Source organism: Dioscorea cayenensis, chromosome 5 (assembly GCF_009730915.1).
Source record: "Dioscorea cayenensis subsp. rotundata cultivar TDr96_F1 chromosome 5, TDr96_F1_v2_PseudoChromosome.rev07_lg8_w22 25.fasta, whole genome shotgun sequence".
Lineage (NCBI taxonomy): Eukaryota > Viridiplantae > Streptophyta > Magnoliopsida > Dioscoreales > Dioscoreaceae > Dioscorea > Dioscorea cayenensis.
Window position 1 is genome coordinate 22,263,841 of NC_052475.1, and position 18,138 is coordinate 22,281,978.

The following is an 18,138-nucleotide window of genomic DNA, read 5'->3' on the forward strand; positions in this document are numbered from 1 at the left end:
AACCTATCGTTTCCAAATTCTTGAAAAACCTTCACATATTACTCATTTTACTGGAAACAAATAATTAAAAAAAAATCATAAAACCAGAATTTGGATTAAGCTTTACTTGATCTATATAATAATTTTGAAACAATACAAAAACCATTGTGCGTGAATGGGAAAATGCTGCCAACCTGAGGATGCTGAGAAGTGAAAACCTCAAACACTTACAAAGCTATTCCAAATTACAAGCACATGCCAAACATACTCTAATTGAAGGAATCAACAGTCAAATATAACTGAAAATTTGTACATGCCATTCCAAATTGTATAAAGGGCACTTTGCCACCACATTTAAGCAGTAAGTTATTAAATTACATCATAGATTCCCATAGAAAACCTAGTTTGATTGAAGTATGCAAGCTGTGAGCTGTAAGGAGAAAAACTTATGATATCAATTTCCTTTCTCCTACATTAAAAGATGTATTCAGAATTCCTATCGGCGCCTCTTCCTGTCATCGTCTTCATCCTCTTCAGAGTCACCACTGTCTCGGAACCGTGGGTTCTTCTCCTACAGAAGGACATGAATGAGGATAAGTGACAAAATTCACGGCGAACATACCATATTTCAGTGGAAATAGTTTGTTAATTCACCTGTCTAGAATCTTGATCAGAGGGTCTCCTGGAATCATAGTCAGAGGTTCTCCTTGATGTCTCGTGACCTGAATGTTCATTCTCCCGATGGCGCTTCCGATGATGATGATGGTGGTGGTGATGGTGATGATCTTCAAACATTTAAATGTTTTAATGCAAGTCATAAATGCTAAATTATTTGATTCGAAAGGATGAGCAGCATAAGCATGGAAAAGATCATGTTCCCATTATGAAACTAGAAAGAACCAAAACATGAATCAACAAGGGCACCAATATATAAGAACAAACCTCTCTCATATCTGTTGTTTGGACGCCCTCGTCGGTCACCATCATGTCTGCTATCTGCATATTATGCGAGGACACAGGACAGAATGAAAATATGACTCATTCTAGAAAATATTTTCTCACTTTATTGCCAGTCAAGCACTAAAGCAAAGCTTAATTAAGTAAATGTGCTTATACATAAGATGGCATGCTACATAGCACCACACAGGGATATTAAATTGTGCTCCTGAATGGAAACAAGGAATTTTCCATCTCTAGCCTTGTCATAATGTCTCTACTTAGAATTTGAAGCAAATCACACAAGACAAATAAAATTACCACTTAAATAGAAAATAGAATGCTGTCTAGCCTCATCTAGAAGGCATTTCATATTCTTTATAAAGAGGTAATTGCGCTCCAAAAATTATACTTTTAAGTTTCACAATAGAAGATTACAAGAACATGGCTTTGGCATGGGAGGTTGATCAATTCATGGACAAGGTCAAGCCAACACTTAAGATCAGCACTTCTAGTTGGCCACTAGTCCCCCATGTATATATGAAACCCTTTAAGATGAAATAGGAACTTTTGACAGGCTACAGCCAGTGATGGTCACTTCATGTAAAAAATTATCCCTTCTTTAAACAAAATGCAAGCACCGTCCAATGTATAGTGTTTCATGAAAGCAAAAGCTACCAACTAAATTCAACAATAAGTCTTAACATTTTCATGTAGAGTGATGTGTTTTTATCAATCCACTAGAATTGCAATTCTAGGGTAAATATCTTGAGTGGGTACCATATTATAGTTATTTTTTATTTTGAGCATCGAACTTCAATTTGTATCATTTTGGCCATTCAATTTTGATTTGTATTCATCACGAGGGTACCAAGGGAATTCCAAAGAGAATTTGATGTCATATACGTCACATTTACCATGTCAACATCAATTTGCCACGTCATCAATATACGCGGACGTGATTTGTGACCAAAATAGACAACGTAACCACTCTTATTGACACAACACTTGCCAACGAACTGGTCAATAAGAGTGTCATCGTGGCTTTCTTTGATGATGTGGCATGTCCGCATATGCAAATGACACGGCAAACTAGTGTTGATGTAGCAAATCTGTTGTATATGTCATCAAATTCTCCCCGAAATCCTTTTAGTACCCTCTCAGTGAACACAAATTAAAATTGGATGACCAAAATGATACAAATTGAAATTTGATTCTCAAAATGAAAAATGACCATAGTATGGTACCCACCCAAAAATATTATCCTGCAATTCTACCATAGAAACTACAATTTACCTTCTCCAAAAGAAAAAATATGTATATTTTGCTCAACTTGTATGCTAATATATGCAATAGGTGCTCAAAACAAAATTATATGCACTTATATAGGGAGTACGAATCATCATCAAAATTAATGGCCACAGTTCAAAACCAACAAATGCAATATAAAGTAATACAGTTCTGGTAACTCACAACTTGGCTGAAAAGCCCCCAGTGAACCTGCACCATAATCCACCAACTGTCTCTGTGCTTCAAGTTCTCTCTGCACTAGTTTTCCGTAACCGCCTCTATGTGCATTGTATTAAGGAATCAAAGGGAATATACAAAGCTATGCTACATAAAAGTAGACATTATAAAAAGGTAGACAGCATTTGGAGAAAAAGGCAAAGCACTTCACATTTTTACATTTTAAATGTTTATATAGATATCTGCATCAGTCAAATGTTTGCAAAATGTGCTCGAGACAGTGAGATATATGCTACATTCATGTTGGTATCTACATTCCAAAGAAAGCAAAGTGGAATATAGATGTTAATCAGATAATATGAAAGTTAATGTAAACAAATTCACACAATTTCCATATGGATTACAGAAGGGAGCATAAATTGAAGCAGGTTTTAACCAGAGAACTGGTTTTTAAGACCATTGTGGAATAACTAGCTTAATGTTAAAAAGGTGCCATTGTTTATTAATTCTTAAGTGGGTCAGATCACAAACTGAATAATGAATCTTAAGAATCTCTTTCATTAAATAGAGAAAAAAAAAAATGTAAGGATGGGAGCATATTCATGAATATTATGGAAAAACAAAATGGATGTAACTTCAAGAACCTAAAAGCATAGCATGGCTTTAATATCATAGGTCAACCAAGGAGACTGATAATATTATAAACAAAGGTTGTCGTCTCCTAAGAATACCCATTTTATAGAATTTGATCACAACAGGGTACGAACAAGAAATAACTATATAACTATATAAATCTTTAAATATAATATCACTATGGAAAATATTCAGTTTCACAGACCAACATTTAAACAAAAAAATAATAGTTATCTACCATACTGTTGTCTATGCCAACGTAATACAAGACTCAAAAATAGTGAATCACAACCCAAGAAAACAGACAAAAAATTGTCCTTGAAGAACAGAAGTATGGATGCAAAAGAAGCCAATCAATGGCTCACACAATAATATTTTATTACCAACATGTGACAACTACTACATTAGTAGCATTCATATAACCACTCACTTTTTACAATCAGACTGACATAATGGATCAGCAGATCAATAATCAAAGTCATTAATCAAGATTTATATTCTAATTATCTAGGATAATAGCCCAAAAATCATCGAATTTAAACCCTTTAGTTTTCTAATTAAGACAAATCACAGATATGAAAATTCTAAACCACCAGACTGTGTTTACAGCACCATATGTCGCCCTGTTAGACCCAAAAAATAATTATGACAATCTGACGTGATCATTGAAGGCTTCAATAACTGTTTCATACTTCTATTAATATATTTCTCTAAAACTTAGCAGACAATTATAAGTTAAATGAAGTTACCGAATATTTGAATACTACTGAGGGGTAATACTTGTCCCTTTAGTGATTTATAATTTGTCTTTTTATTTCCAAGCCATATCATATAGGTCTCTGGTAGAGAAACATCAAAGTAGTAGCATTTCAAATATTTTACTTTAAAAAAAAAAAAAAAAAACCTAAAAGGATATCAGGATCATAATCAGTTCGGTACTCATCTCTCACCTGTTAGAGAAAGGACATATTACATTAGAAAAACAAAATCACCATATAAAAAGTTAAAAACCAATATAATTCTTAATAAAGGAAGACTGCAAAAATAAAGGAAACTAACTTGACCACCACTTCGACCACGACCCCATTGCCTGCCTTCTTCAAATCCCCAGTCAAAATCCACACGAATTGGACGATCATCTAGGATAGTTCCACTTATATATTTTACTGCATCCTCAGTATCTTCACGAGAATAGTACCTAAGTAAAAAAGCAACAGAAGAAATAATTTAAATACCACAGGAAGCAGGCATGATGATAAAAATGCACTTCCTGACTCTTATGATGTCATGCACTATGTAATCGGCCTTCAAACCTATAACCTCAAAATTATCAGGTTGAAGTAGATAATGGGACAAAAAATTTGTAGAAAAATTTGAAGATCTAGTATGCATGCTATATTAACAAAATAATGGAAAAAAAATTAAGAGCCTTATATCTTCCTTATCATGTTCAAATCGTGATTAAAATAATTGGGACAAATTTGATTCTTTTAACATTTGATATTTCATTTATGTGGCACTAAAAATGTCTGCGAGAAGAAGATATAACCAATGGCACGTCCCAGACTACAAAAACAGATCAATGCTGAAATTGTGGGCATTGAAAGAAGAGATTTATTTTAATGGTACTCAGTAGATATATCAAGGCATAAAAGAAAGCACAAAACTGATTGTCTATGAGTACCACTGATTTATCTTTGGTTTCATATTCAGCAGCCTTAATGTCTCTATGTAAAACTAAAACTCATAAGAAGAATTTTAAAAATAAACAAAGAATTTTTCCTGCAATAAAGATCAATATGTGAAAATATTAACAATTTGATACCAGTACTTATTATTTATCAAGACTAATGATCAGGGGACTCTTTGGAACAGCATAATTGCCAGCTTCTAATTTCTATTTTGAAACACTAGAATCCACCATCAATTTTGAAATGGACACCCTTTTGCAGAGCAGTAGCAGGCAACCAAAAAACAATGAAAAAATAATATCATTCCCACAATGTCCACTAATTCCCATGTCCAAGGCCTCAATGGTCAGGAGTACTTGAGCATCAGATACCCTTGTTTCTACTAGGAGAGGAGCTTAAAAAAAACTAGAAGTTCTGGTTTTGAAGAACTATAATTCATTATGAAAACAATTTATGCACAGAATAGAGACTTCAGGCAAGCATATAGTCATCTAAATGGTATGTGATGTAAACATAGTTAATAGTGTATCTTTATATGCCAGACATAAGAATTCTTTTAGATCTAACTGCAGTATCTACTGCTCATTGATAATGGATTAAGCACAAATAGCTCAATCCAGCTCCTACATATCAATTATAGAAATTAAAGAACACAAACTCCCTTAACCAAGCCATGTTCAGCATTAGGCATTATGACTTTTGAAACATCTAAAGATAGCTTGAGACAAAAGAAATGGACTTGGATGGATATCAGAGTTTCAACCAATCCAACAGACAGCAAGCAAGACAAAAGATAAAGTTCCCAGAGAGGCCACTCGCACATTAAGGCCATCGTCCTGCATAACATATTGGCTAACTCTAAATGTTTTCCTTCCATATTTGTGAAAAATGGCGAGTAGGTTTTCAACATGACACCAATTTCCCAAGTTTGCAAAGACATGTCTAAATCAAAACTCGTGCAGGGTTTAGCATCACAAGGCATTTTACAATGGAGTAACTAGCAACCACTCACATTCTCCAAATGGAACCAAAATGCTAGCCATAGGCACACTACCAGTTCCAAAGAAATACAACAATGTACTTTGATTAATTTAAAAATCTCAAATTAGGGGGGCTAAACTTTTAGCTCCGAGTTCAACTACCAAATTAAACACAAGATGATATCCAGCTCCAACCAGTCCCACTATCAATCCAAGGAATCAAAACCCTTCCATCTCACACACCAAAATTATATTTTTAACCCTGTTAGTTCAAAACTAAACCACAAGCAAAGATCATGAAATCGTAGCAAATGAAAATACTCACAGGATGAAGCAAAAGCCACAAGGTGTCTTGGAGTTTTTGTCAAGACCCATGATGATCTTCTTGATCTCTCCGGCACGGGAGAAGAGCTCGTAAACCTGCTCCTCGGTGGAGTAAAAGGACATATTCCCCACGTAAAGCGTCGTCGAGGTCCGCAGCGCGTGCTCGTACTCCTCCTGTGTGCCCGAGAACCTCCGGTCCCTGTAAGCCGAAAGCTTGTTCGGATCCTATGAAAAAAACACAAATCCTACAATTAGGCCGAAGCAAAATGATCCATAGATTGGATTGGAGGAAATCGACGAACGGGGAGTGGAGAAGAAAGAAGGAACCTTGAAAAGAGAAGCCATTGCTCCTCCCCTCTTGAGGATCCGAAGTTTGATCCTGGAGAGTGATTAGGCTTTGGGGGAGAATGAGCTCGTACCTCGTTAGGGTTTTCCAATGGTCCAAACAACGAGAAGTATAGTTCTGCCCTAATTTCAATTATAATTTTAATATTATTATCAATAATTCTTATAAAACTGAAAATTTGCTGTACTCCTATTATATGGAGTAGTACTGATAACAATTCTATATTTTAATTTTAATTTTAATTTTTTTTATTATTATATTTATTTATTTATTGCTTTTAACCTGTGAAAGAGTATCATGCCTCCTATTCGGTATGTTATATATATATATATATATATATATATATTGACTCAAAACTATCTCTGTAAACAACTCAAATTTTTATAAATTGATTCTGTTAAAAAATATTTTTATTTAAAATTTAAAATTTAAAATTTTAATTGGGACATGGAATAACGACTTTTTAATCTCACAGTTCTTAATATATACACATATAATAATATCACACACTTAGTTGTTAAAAATAGTTCCATATAATGGTATGTACTTCATATAAACATAATATTATAATATAAAATTTAATTTTATGTCAAAAGATACTAAAACGTGCAAGAGGGAGAGCAAGGGTTTAAACCCCTCCCCCGACAGTATTATTCATGTATTGTTCATGCACTGCATACCTGGGCCAAGTAACTGAGTGTGTAGGAAAACAGTGATTTCACCCCTCTAAAATTACAGACCAGGAGAATTTTTCTAGAATATTTGTAAACCACCGTAATTGATGCACTTCCGTACCTGACTGTCTCTTTGACAATCCCTTAAATTAGAGGCGCTTGTCACCTATTTAATAAAATAATAATAATAATAATAAAATAAAATAATTTCATGTGATGTTTGATTAACAAGTAGCAAAATTTTGAAAATTTATATTAAAACACAATAACAACTTAGCTTTTTACATAAATAGGGAAATATTGAACTATGGATATACATATTTATGATCTTTAATTTTAGGAAACTAAAGTGAAGAAATTGAGTCCATACCCAAGGAACAGTAAGTGGTAGATTTTATGGATACCAAATTTCTTATAATCTTGTCCGTTTAATCTTATGTTGTACAATGACATAAACAACAATAAAGAATGCTAGAGTCAATATTAAATACATTAGTCCCTTTTTAATTATTCTCAATCAAATTTCGCACCCGAAGTTAAAGAGTTGATTTAACTGCTTCTACTTCAATTGTTTTAGAATATTTAATAAGTGTCATTTTTTTAATTTCTCAGTGCATGACTTATTGTCAAGTTATGTTATTTTAAATTGAGAGAATTAAGTAGCAATTATTTCTCTTACTCTCATATCTAATTAATATATTTGTTTCAAATAAATATGTGGACATGCCACAATCCCTCAATATCTAAATTGTATGGCAGAGGTGGCACGCCAAAACTTTTAAATTATAAACTTTTTTTTATTAAATAATAAAAATTATAATAACACTTTTACTTTTATTTTTATTTTGCATGAGTGAGAATACAGCCTTTTATACCCGCCAAAAGTTACTCTAAAATTAACATGCTCTCAACTATATTTAATTATTATTAATTTATTATAACTCTCATATTTCTTAAATATTATGTTCCACACCTTTCTAATCCAGCAAGCATATATATGTAAAACCTCAATTGCCATTTTCACAGTTTCCTTCAATCAAAACACAAAGCGGATGCATGCAGTACTCCAATAAGCCACAGAAACTTTACCAAAACTCATATTACTTGACCATTTAAAAAAAAAAAAAAATCAGAAATGGTACTGAGAAGTCAAACAAAAATCACTCCGGCATTCATGCTAATCTCAACTAAACCAACAATTTCCATTGAAAACAAGAACCTTCATCACTTTAACTCCCTGCACTCCAAACCACTGCAACAACCAATAAAAGTTATAAAACCCTTTCTTCTTTCCATGCATAAACCCTAGTCAAGTCTATTTCCTATTCAAAGAGGACTTTACATGAACTCTACTGCACATGCAGCATGCCAGCTTTCCATCATCCTTCTCATTGGCCCGCCCACATACTCCCCCAATCTCCACATCATCTCATTGATCATCTCTCTTCTATATATTCTACTACTTGTAGTGGTACACTAGTAGGCTTACAAGCTCACAAGCTCCATCAATGGCTTCATCTTTGAAACAACTATCCACTGCCATCATCTTCATCTTCTTTTCCATTTCCCTTCTCCCTACCCATGCAAGGGACAGTATGTTCTTCAGCAAAATGCAGAGGAATGAGACTAATGAAGTCCCCAGAGAACCTCCGCCCAACGAAAAAGAAGAGCCGAAGAGTTTGCCACCCCCATCCCAAGCTTGGGGAGAAACTCCAGCTAACGAAAAAGAACCGATGAGTTTCCCGCCGTCATCCCAACAAGGTTATGACCTCTATGCCCATGGCACTACTGAGTTAATAATAATCAACAACAACAACAACAATAACAACAACAACAACAATGATGCTAAGAAGTGCGATAACAACTCTGGTGGTCATGAAGCTCCTTCAAAGTACGATAACAACGAGTATGTGAACAAAGGATATGGTATGAGTGACACTAGGTTAATTAACAACAACGACGACAACAACAACCACCACAACATTGGTGATGCTGAGAAGTATGATAACTACTATAGTGGTCATGAAGCTTCTTCAAGGTATGTTAACAATGAGTATGTGAACAAAGGATACGGTAAGAGTGACAATAAATTTTCAGAAAATGGGAAATATCATTATGATGCGCAGGCTGAAAGGTATCAGAATGGATATGATCCACTGAGTGAGAACTCAGCAGGATATGTTTCTTATAATGGTAATGGTAAGAGAGGTGGTAACTATGGTTATGGGAGTTATAGGTCTGGCTCTACTACTAATGGGAATGCTTACAAGGAGTACAGTGAAAGAGTTGAGAACCAAAACAATGATGAAAGGTTTGGAAATCAATACAACAATGAAAGGTTTGGGAATCAATACAACAATGAAAGGTTTGGGGATCAGTACAGCAATGAAGGCCAAGAAAATCAGTTTAATACTCCATGAGAAGTTGATTTATGTTATTTTTATGTTGAAATAAGTTATGTTTGTCCTATCATTGTTATGTGCTTTGGAATTTCATTATGGAGTCTGAGTCTGTAGTATTTGAAATATATATGTGTGTGTGTCTGTGTGTGTGTCATATCAGTATATGAAATCTATGCATCTCATTAAGTGATCTACAGTGGATTCTTAACCACATCAAATATTTATTATAATGAGCTTCTATTAATAGATTTCTCTGAACCTTACAAGACAATTATAAAGTTAAATGAAGTTACCAACTTACCATATATTTGAATACTATTGAGGGGTAATACTTGTCCCTTTAGTGGTTTATAGTTTTTCTTTTTATATCCATGCTATATCATATAGTTCCCTGGCAGAGAAACATCAAAGTAGTAGCATTTCAAATATTTTACTTAAAAAATAAAATAACCCAAATAAATATCAGGATCATAATCAGTTCGGTACTCATCTCTCACCTGTTAGAGAAAGGAGATATTATATTAGAGAAACAAAATTGTCAGATAAAAACCAATATAATTCTTAATAAAGGAAGAGCGCAAAATAAAGGAGACTAACTTGACCACCACTTCGACCATGATCCCATTGCCTGCCTTTCTTCAAATCCCCAGTCAAAATCAACACGAATTGGACGATCATCTAGAATAGTTCCACTTATATATTTGACTGCATCCTCAGTATCTTCACAAGAATAGTACCCAAGTAAATAGCAACAGAAAAGGAAAAAAATTTAAAAACCACAGGAAGCAAGCATGATGACAAAAATGCACTTCCTGACTTTTATGATGTCATTATCATACACTATGTAATCAGCCTTCAAACCTGTAACCTTAAAGTTCTCAGGTTGAAGTACATAATGGGATAAAAGAAATGTAGAAAAATTTAAAGATCTACGCATGCTATATTAACAAAATAATAAAAAAATTAAGAGCCTTACATATTCATTATCATGTTCGAAATTCGAATCATAATCAATTATCAATATAATTGGGACAAATTAGATGCTTTCAATATTTGAGATTTCATTTACATGGCACTAAAAATGTCCATAAAAAGAAGATATAGCTGATGGCACATCTCAGACTACAAAAAGGGATCAATGCTGAAATTGTGAGCATTGAAAGAACAGATTAATTGTGATGGTATTCAGTATATTTATATCAAGCATAAAAGAAAGCATTAAACTAATAGTCTATAAGTACCACTGATTTATCTTTGGTTTCATATTCAGCAGCCTTAAAACCTCTTTGCAAAACTCATAAGAAGAATTTTAAAATAAACAAAGAATTATATCCATGTTAAAGATCAATATACCAGAAAAATAAACGTTTAGATAGTATTACGTATTGAGACTAATGATCAGGAGACTCTTTGGAACAGAATAATTGCCAACTTATAATATTTATGTTGAAAACATTAGGATCCACCATCAATATTGAAATGGACACCATTTTCCAGAGCAGTAACAGGCATCGGAAAAAAAAATGAAAGAAGAACATCATCCCCACAATGTCCAGCTTGACTAATTCCCATGTTCTTGGCCTCAATGGTTAGGGGAACTTGGGCGTCAGATACCCTTGTTTCTACTAGGAGAGGAACTTAAAAAAAACTAGAAGTTCTAATTTTAAATAACTATAATTAATTATCAAACAGTCATGCACAGAATAGAGACTTCAGACTAGCACATAGTCATCTAAATGGAATATGATGTAAACATAGTTAATAGCACATCACTGTATGCCAGACATAAGAATTCTTTCAAGATCTAACTGCAGTATCTACTGCAGTTAGATAATGGATTAAGCACAAATAGCTTAATCCAGCTCCTGAATATCAATCATAGAAATTAAAGAACACGAACTCCCTTAACCAAGCCATGTTCAGCATTAGGCATTATAACTTTTAAAACATCCAAAGATAGCTTGAGACACAACACAAGAAATGGACTTGGATGGATATCAGAGATTCAATCAATCCAACAGAACAGCAAGCAAGATAAAAGATGGAGTTCCCAGAGAGGCCACTCGCACATGAATGCCATCGTCCTATATAACATATTGATTTACTCTAAATGTTTTCCCTTCACAATTTTGTAAAAAAATGGCGAGTAAGTTTTCGACAGGACACCAATTTCCCCAAGTATTCAAAGACATGTCAAAATCAAAACTTGTGTGGGTTTTTAGCATCACCAGGCATTTAGCAGTGGAGTAACTAGTAACCACTTAAATTCTACCAATAATACTAAAATGCTAGCCACAGGCACGCTACCAACCCCAAAGAAATACAATGACGTACTTCCATTGATTCAAAAATCTCAAATTTGGGGGCTAAACATATAGCTCTGACTCTGAGTTCAACTGCCAATATAACACAGGATGATATCCAGCTCCAACCAGTCCTACTACCAAACTAAAGAATCAAAACCCTTCCTTCTCATACACCAAAACTATATTTTTAACCCTGTTAGTTCAAAACCAGTCCTACAAGCAAAGATCACGAAATCGCAGCACATGAAAGAAAAAACTCACAGGAGTCCGAAACAAAAGCCGCAAGGTGTACATATTGACTACGTAGAGCGTCGTCGTCGAGGTCCGCAGCGCGTGCTCATACTCCTCCTGGGTACCCAAGAACCTCCAGTCCAGGATTAAGCAAAATGATCCATAGATTGGATTGAAGGAACTCGAAAGGGAAAATCGACGAATGGAGAGTGGAGAAGAAAGAAAGAACCTTGAAACTAGATGCCATTGCTCCTCCTCTCTTGAAAATCCCAAGTTTGATCCTGGAGAATGGGTTCCCAATTCGTGATGGTTTCCATTGTTCGAATTGGGGACGAAGCATGGGTTTGCCGTTAATTCAATTATAATTTTAATACTATGTTTAATTTTCTAAAAAGTGCCGCCAAAAAAGATTTTAGTTTGCTGTATTATGTATTACTGATAATAATTATATATTTTAATATTTAATTTTCCTTTTAACTGTGATTTATGTGGTGAGAGGGGATGGTGATGTAAAATTATTTATTTCTTCCAGAAACATTGGGACCTTATTCAGGAAGGCTTTATTAAACTTTGCGATGATTTTTACAACGGCTCAATCAATTTTGAGCGCCTGAACTGGGTCCATATTGCTCTTATTGCCAAAAAAAAGCTCTCCAACTGAAGTCTCTGATTATCGACCTATCAGTCTAATTAACTCTACCTGCAAAATCATTTCCAAAATTCTTGCTACTAGACTAAGCCTAGTTATTAATAACCTAGTTGAAGATTTTCAATCTGGATTTATTAAGGGCAGATGTATTGCTGATAATATTGTTGCTGCCCAAGAACTTATTTTTAATCTTCAGAAAAGGAAACTTCTTGGCTTTGCTTTCAAAGTGGACTTTGCCAAAGCTTTTGACACTCTAGACTGGAACTTCCTCCTTGATATCCTTGCAGCTAGAGGATTTGGCTCAAAATGGCTATCTTGGATCCATACCATACTTAAGTCCGCAAAGGCTCAAATCCTTATAAACGGAACCACCCAAGGATTTATTCCTTGCAAAAGAGGATTAAGGCAAGGAGACCCCTTTTTCCCTCTTCTGTTTGCTTTAGCTGCGGATGCTCTCAGCGCTATGTTTAAACATGCCATCAACTCGAAAGTGCTAATTGGAGTCCAATTAGATCACTCAAACAGTATAAGCCATTTGCAATACGCAGATGACTTATTAATATTCTCGGAAGGAAGTCACGAAGATCTTTACATAATCAAATTAATTCTCTATCTTTTTGAAGGATCCTCGGGTCTATCTATAAACTTCTCGAAAAGTTGCCTTTATTCCACCAACTTTGGGTTCCAACCAAACTTCGCTTCCGCATCAATCCTAAACTGGAGCAGGGACTGCCTCCATATCACATACATTGGAGTCCCACTCTCGGGAAGAAGACCAAAACGCCAAGATTGGACAAAACTCATTGGAATGGTTCAATCAAGACTCTCTCCCTGGAAAGCAATTTATTTATCTTTAGGGGGACGTTTAACTCTTCTCAACTCTGTTTTATCCTCTATTCCAGTTTACTGGATGTCTGTTTTCAAACTCCCAGCTTGGGTGATTCAAGAAATTGATAAAATAAGAAGAGACTTTCTTTGGAAAGGTCCTGATCTTGGATCTAAGGATATCCACCTGGTTGTCTGGAAAAGATTATGCAGACCTCGTAATTTGGGAGGTTGGGGAATTCTCAATCTTCAAGAATTCAACAGTGCCTTACTCGGAAAATGGTGGTGGAAGATCATTAACAACCCAAACAGCTGTTGGGCCAAAATCTTAAGTGTCAATTATTCCATCAAAAAATCTCCCGAAACTCTTTTCCAAACTCCCCCTCGAAAAAAAACTTTTTTCTGGGTAGGGATCAATCCCATCCTTCCTTCCTTTCGAGCTTGTATCTCCAAACATATAAGAAATGGAGCTAGCACATCTTTATGGCACGATCGATGGTTTAGAGGGCGAACTCTTAAAGATATTTGGCCTGATCTTTTCACTGGCTGCCCTGATCCTTGGATAACCTTAAGACAATTCATTCAACTAGACTCCCCAGAGTTCCTTTTTCCAACAGGCTCATTAAACGACATCTCAACATTACTGAATTCAATCCCGGACTGTTCCAATATCCAAGAGGATACATATACTTGGAATTTAGAGAAAAGTGGTAACTTCTCCATTAAATCCTTTTACAAATTCTTAATTGACGGAGGGACTAGATGTCCAATTTATTCCCAATTCTGGAAACTCAAATGCCCAAGCAAAATCAATTTATTTTGCTGGTTAGTTCGGGAGGACAAAATTCTCACCTTGTCCAACCTTTTCAAGAGAGGATGTAATATAATTGCCACCGATACCTGCATTCTCTGCAATAAAAACTCAGAAACAGTGGATTATCTATTTCTCGAATGTGATTACTCAGAGAGAATTTGGTCTTTCTTCAAACAAAGCATTAACTCCCATCTTTCCCCTCACTCAATTTCCAATATTTGGACCTCTTGGATACCTTCTTTAAATTCTAATTTACGAAATATCTGGGATTTTATTTCTAGAGCAATTATTTGGAATATTTGGTTGGAGCGTAACAACCGAATTTTTCAATCTAACTGCTTGCCCTTACATTTTACCTTACTCAAAATTGCTAATACACTTTTAACTTGGCTTTCTGCAGCTCCAGACTCTTCTCATCCGCTCAATCTTAAAGCTTCCCAGAGAATCAAGAGATCCATCAACTTCTTAAGCAGTAGACCCACAGATCACACGGGCGACCCTGAGAGCAACTTACCTCGGGAGTAATCTCATCTCTTCAGTAGCTTGGGCAGACCTGTGTCTCCAGGAGGATGACTTAGCCCGCCCAGCTTCCTCTCTACTTGTTTCTTCCGTATTTACTTTATTGTACCCTCACCTCTGGTGAGACTTTCGTCTCTTTTCTGATGTTTCGTTTTCCTGTTATCCTTTCTTTTCTTTATCGTGTCTGTCTTGTTCTCTTGCCTTTTTATTTTAATAAAGCTGTGGTTTATCCACATTTATTAAAAAAAAAATTATTTATTTTAGTAGTTCAAATTTTTACTATTTTTTGTGTTAGTAATACTGTTAATAATATTTTTTTATTAATATTTCAAGTTTAATTGGGAAATGGGGGAGCGTGACACTTTGACTTAAGTTGACACAATTCCAAATACATGCATGATGTCAAGTGTTGAACAGTCAAAAACTAGAAATTTTTTTTTTTTTTTATTAACTCAAGGGCTTGCACGCATTCCGCAATGAGATTCATTTATACGTTCTCACTCAGCTAGCACAAAAATTGGGTTATAAATTCATATTTACCGTAGAGGTTTTTGACACTCACTTGCTGGCATCATAGTTTAACATTTCACTAACTTATCTAAAATCTAATTGTTATTAAGTTTTAATATAAAGTTTTAAAATTTTTCTATTAAAAATATTAGGATTTTCGTAAAAATACAAATCTATTTTTATATGTTACAAGGTAACTTCGTGCATTTACACATGTAATTAAAAATATTTTTATAATATCATGTATATATGATATATGTATTTTTATTGGAGTCAAAAGGTCTTTGGTCAATGGCATTGACTCGACATACTTATTATCTTTAATTTTAGGAAATAAAATAAAAAAAATTAAGTTCATATCCTAGGAACAAGAAATGGTAGATTTTATGAATATGAAGATCCTTGTGATCTTGTCCCTTGTCCGTTTAAAAGCTTGAGTAGTACAATGACATCTTTTATAATCTTGTATATTTAATTTTTGAGTTGTACAATGACATAATCAGCAATGAAGATCCAGCTAGTGAATCAATATTAAACCCATTAGCTCTTTTTATTCTTCTCCATCAAAATTTTTAAGAAGTTAAAAATTTATTTAATCTGCTTCAATTGGTTTAGAAAATTTAGTAAAGTGTCAAATATTTTTTTTTATTTTTTTAAATGCATGTTCTATTTCAGATTATTTTATTTTAAATTGAGGGAAGTAGCAACTATTTTTCTTACTTTATATCTAATTAATACCAAAATTATTTTTTAAATAAATATAAATAAATCACAAATTTATTAATATATATATATATATATATAAATGACCGAAACAAAAGGGTAGAAACAAACAAATACTACATAAAACAAATAAAAAAAAATTGTTTTTCTATATAAATATATATGAATCATAAATTTAAATCTAACAAAAAAAATACACTATACTAAAACTTTTAGATTATGAACTTTTGTTTAAAAATCAGAAATGATTATAACATTTCCATATTTCTTATTTTGCTTGGGTGAAGTGAAACTCTAAATTTTTATACCTGTCAAGTTAAAGTTTCTCATAAAACTAACACACACTCAACTATATGTAATTATTATTAATTTATTATAACTCTCGTATTTTCTAAATATTATATTCCGCATTTTTTTAAAATCCAGCAAACAATAAATTAACCAAATAAATAAATACATACAGCAGTGGTACTTCAAAGTCAAACAAAGATCAATCAAGCAACTAAAATCACTCCGGCATTCATGCTCTTCCTTCACCCTGCTCCCCACCCTACTCTCAACTAAACCAACAATTTCCATTGAAAACAAGAACCATTATCCCTTAACTTCCTACACTCCAAACCACTCCAACAACCACATAAAACCCTTTCTTATTCTCATACATAAACCCTAATCAAGTATATATCTTTCCAATTCAAAGAGGACTTTACATGCACTCTACTGCACATGCAGCATGCCAACTTTCCATTATACTTCTCATGGCCCACCCACATCCCTCCCACAATCTCCGCATCATCTCACTCTCATGATCTCATCCCTCTTCTATATATTCCACTACTTGTAGTAGTATATTAGTAGGCTTACAAACTCCACAAGCTCCACTAATGGCTTCATCTTTGAAACAACTCTCCATTGTTATCACCTTCATCTTCTTCTCCATTTCCTTGCTTCTCCCTATCCATGCAAGGGACAGTATGTTCTTCAGCAAAATGCAGAGGAATGAGACCAGTCATGATGAAGTCCCCGGAGAAACTCAAGCCGTCGAAAAAGAAGAACCGATGAGTTTCCCGCCGTCGTCCCGACATGGTCATGGCCTTTATGGCCATGGCACTAATGAGTTTACCACCACCACCACCACTAACAACAACAACCATGATGATGATGCTGAGAAGTATGATAATTATTATAGTGGTCATGAAGCTTCTTCAAGGAATGTTAACAATGAGTATGTGAACAAAGGATATGGTATGAGTGACACTAGGTTTTTAGAGAATGGGAAATATTATTATGATGTGCAGGGTGAAAAGTATCAGAATGGATATGATCCATTGAGTGATCAGAACTCAGCAGGATATGTTTCTTATTATGGTAATGGTAATAGAGATGGTAACAATGGCTATGGAGGTTATAGGTCTGGTTCTTCTACTAATGGGAATGCTTACAAGGAGTACAATGAAAGAGTGGAGAATCAATACAACAATGAGAGGTTTGGGAATCAATACAACAATGAAAGGTTTGGGAAACAATACAACAATGAAAGAGTTGAGAATCAATACAACAATGAAAGGTTTGGAAGTCAATACAACAGTGAAAGGTTTGAGGATCAATACAGCAATGAAGGTCAAGAGGATCAGTTTAATACCCCATGAGAAGTTGATTTATGTGATTTTCATGTTAAAAATAAGTTATGGTTGTTAATTATATCATCGGTATGTGTTTTGGAATTTCATTGTGGAGTCTGAGTCTGTTGTATTAGACAATATTAGAAGAATATATATATATATATATCATATTTGTGTATGAAATCCATGTATCTCATTAAGTGATATACAGTGGATTCTTAATTAACCACATGAGAAATGATTTAAATTTTAATTTGAGCATCTCTGAAACTGATTATTTTTATAGATCTCACTTGTGTTCTTCAAGAAATCTATGTAAAAAAATAATAATAATAATAATAATAATAATAATAATAAAGAGTGCAGAAACAGGGAAGACATATATTACCTCAGAAATTTCTAGTTATATTATATACAAGCATGTCCTTAATTTACATCCTTCAAAACATAATTAAACTAAATTCTCATCTGAAGTGTATTACTCTATATAAGAGAGCTCAATATAAA

At 34.1% G+C, this 18,138-nt stretch overlaps 3 protein-coding genes across 3 annotated transcripts; 2 read left to right on the plus strand and 1 right to left on the minus strand.

Moving 5' to 3' along the window:
* Nucleotides 1-235: 235 nt before the first annotated feature.
* Nucleotides 236-6,473, minus strand: LOC120260911 (nuclear cap-binding protein subunit 2). The gene is made up of 8 exons (XM_039268496.1): nt 6,338-6,473; nt 6,012-6,235; nt 4,075-4,213; nt 3,932-3,965; nt 2,389-2,487; nt 922-975; nt 634-764; nt 236-550 (listed from the first exon to the last, which is right to left on the minus strand). The coding sequence occupies exons 1-8, from the start codon at nt 6,353-6,355 to the stop codon at nt 476-478; spliced, it is 774 nt and encodes a 257-aa protein (XP_039124430.1). The 5' UTR covers nt 6,356-6,473; the 3' UTR covers nt 236-475.
* A 1,659-nt stretch (nt 6,474-8,132) lies between these two features.
* Nucleotides 8,133-9,624, plus strand: LOC120260910 (protein E6-like). Its single transcript, XM_039268495.1, has one exon. It carries the CDS (start codon nt 8,539-8,541, stop codon nt 9,448-9,450), a length of 912 nt encoding a protein of 303 aa, XP_039124429.1. The 5' UTR covers nt 8,133-8,538; the 3' UTR covers nt 9,451-9,624.
* A 7,239-nt stretch (nt 9,625-16,863) lies between these two features.
* On the plus strand, nt 16,864-17,738 carry LOC120261659 (protein E6-like). The gene has a single exon (XM_039269632.1). It carries the CDS (start codon nt 16,894-16,896, stop codon nt 17,656-17,658), a length of 765 nt encoding a protein of 254 aa, XP_039125566.1. The 5' UTR covers nt 16,864-16,893; the 3' UTR covers nt 17,659-17,738.
* Nucleotides 17,739-18,138: the final 400 nt, after the last annotated feature.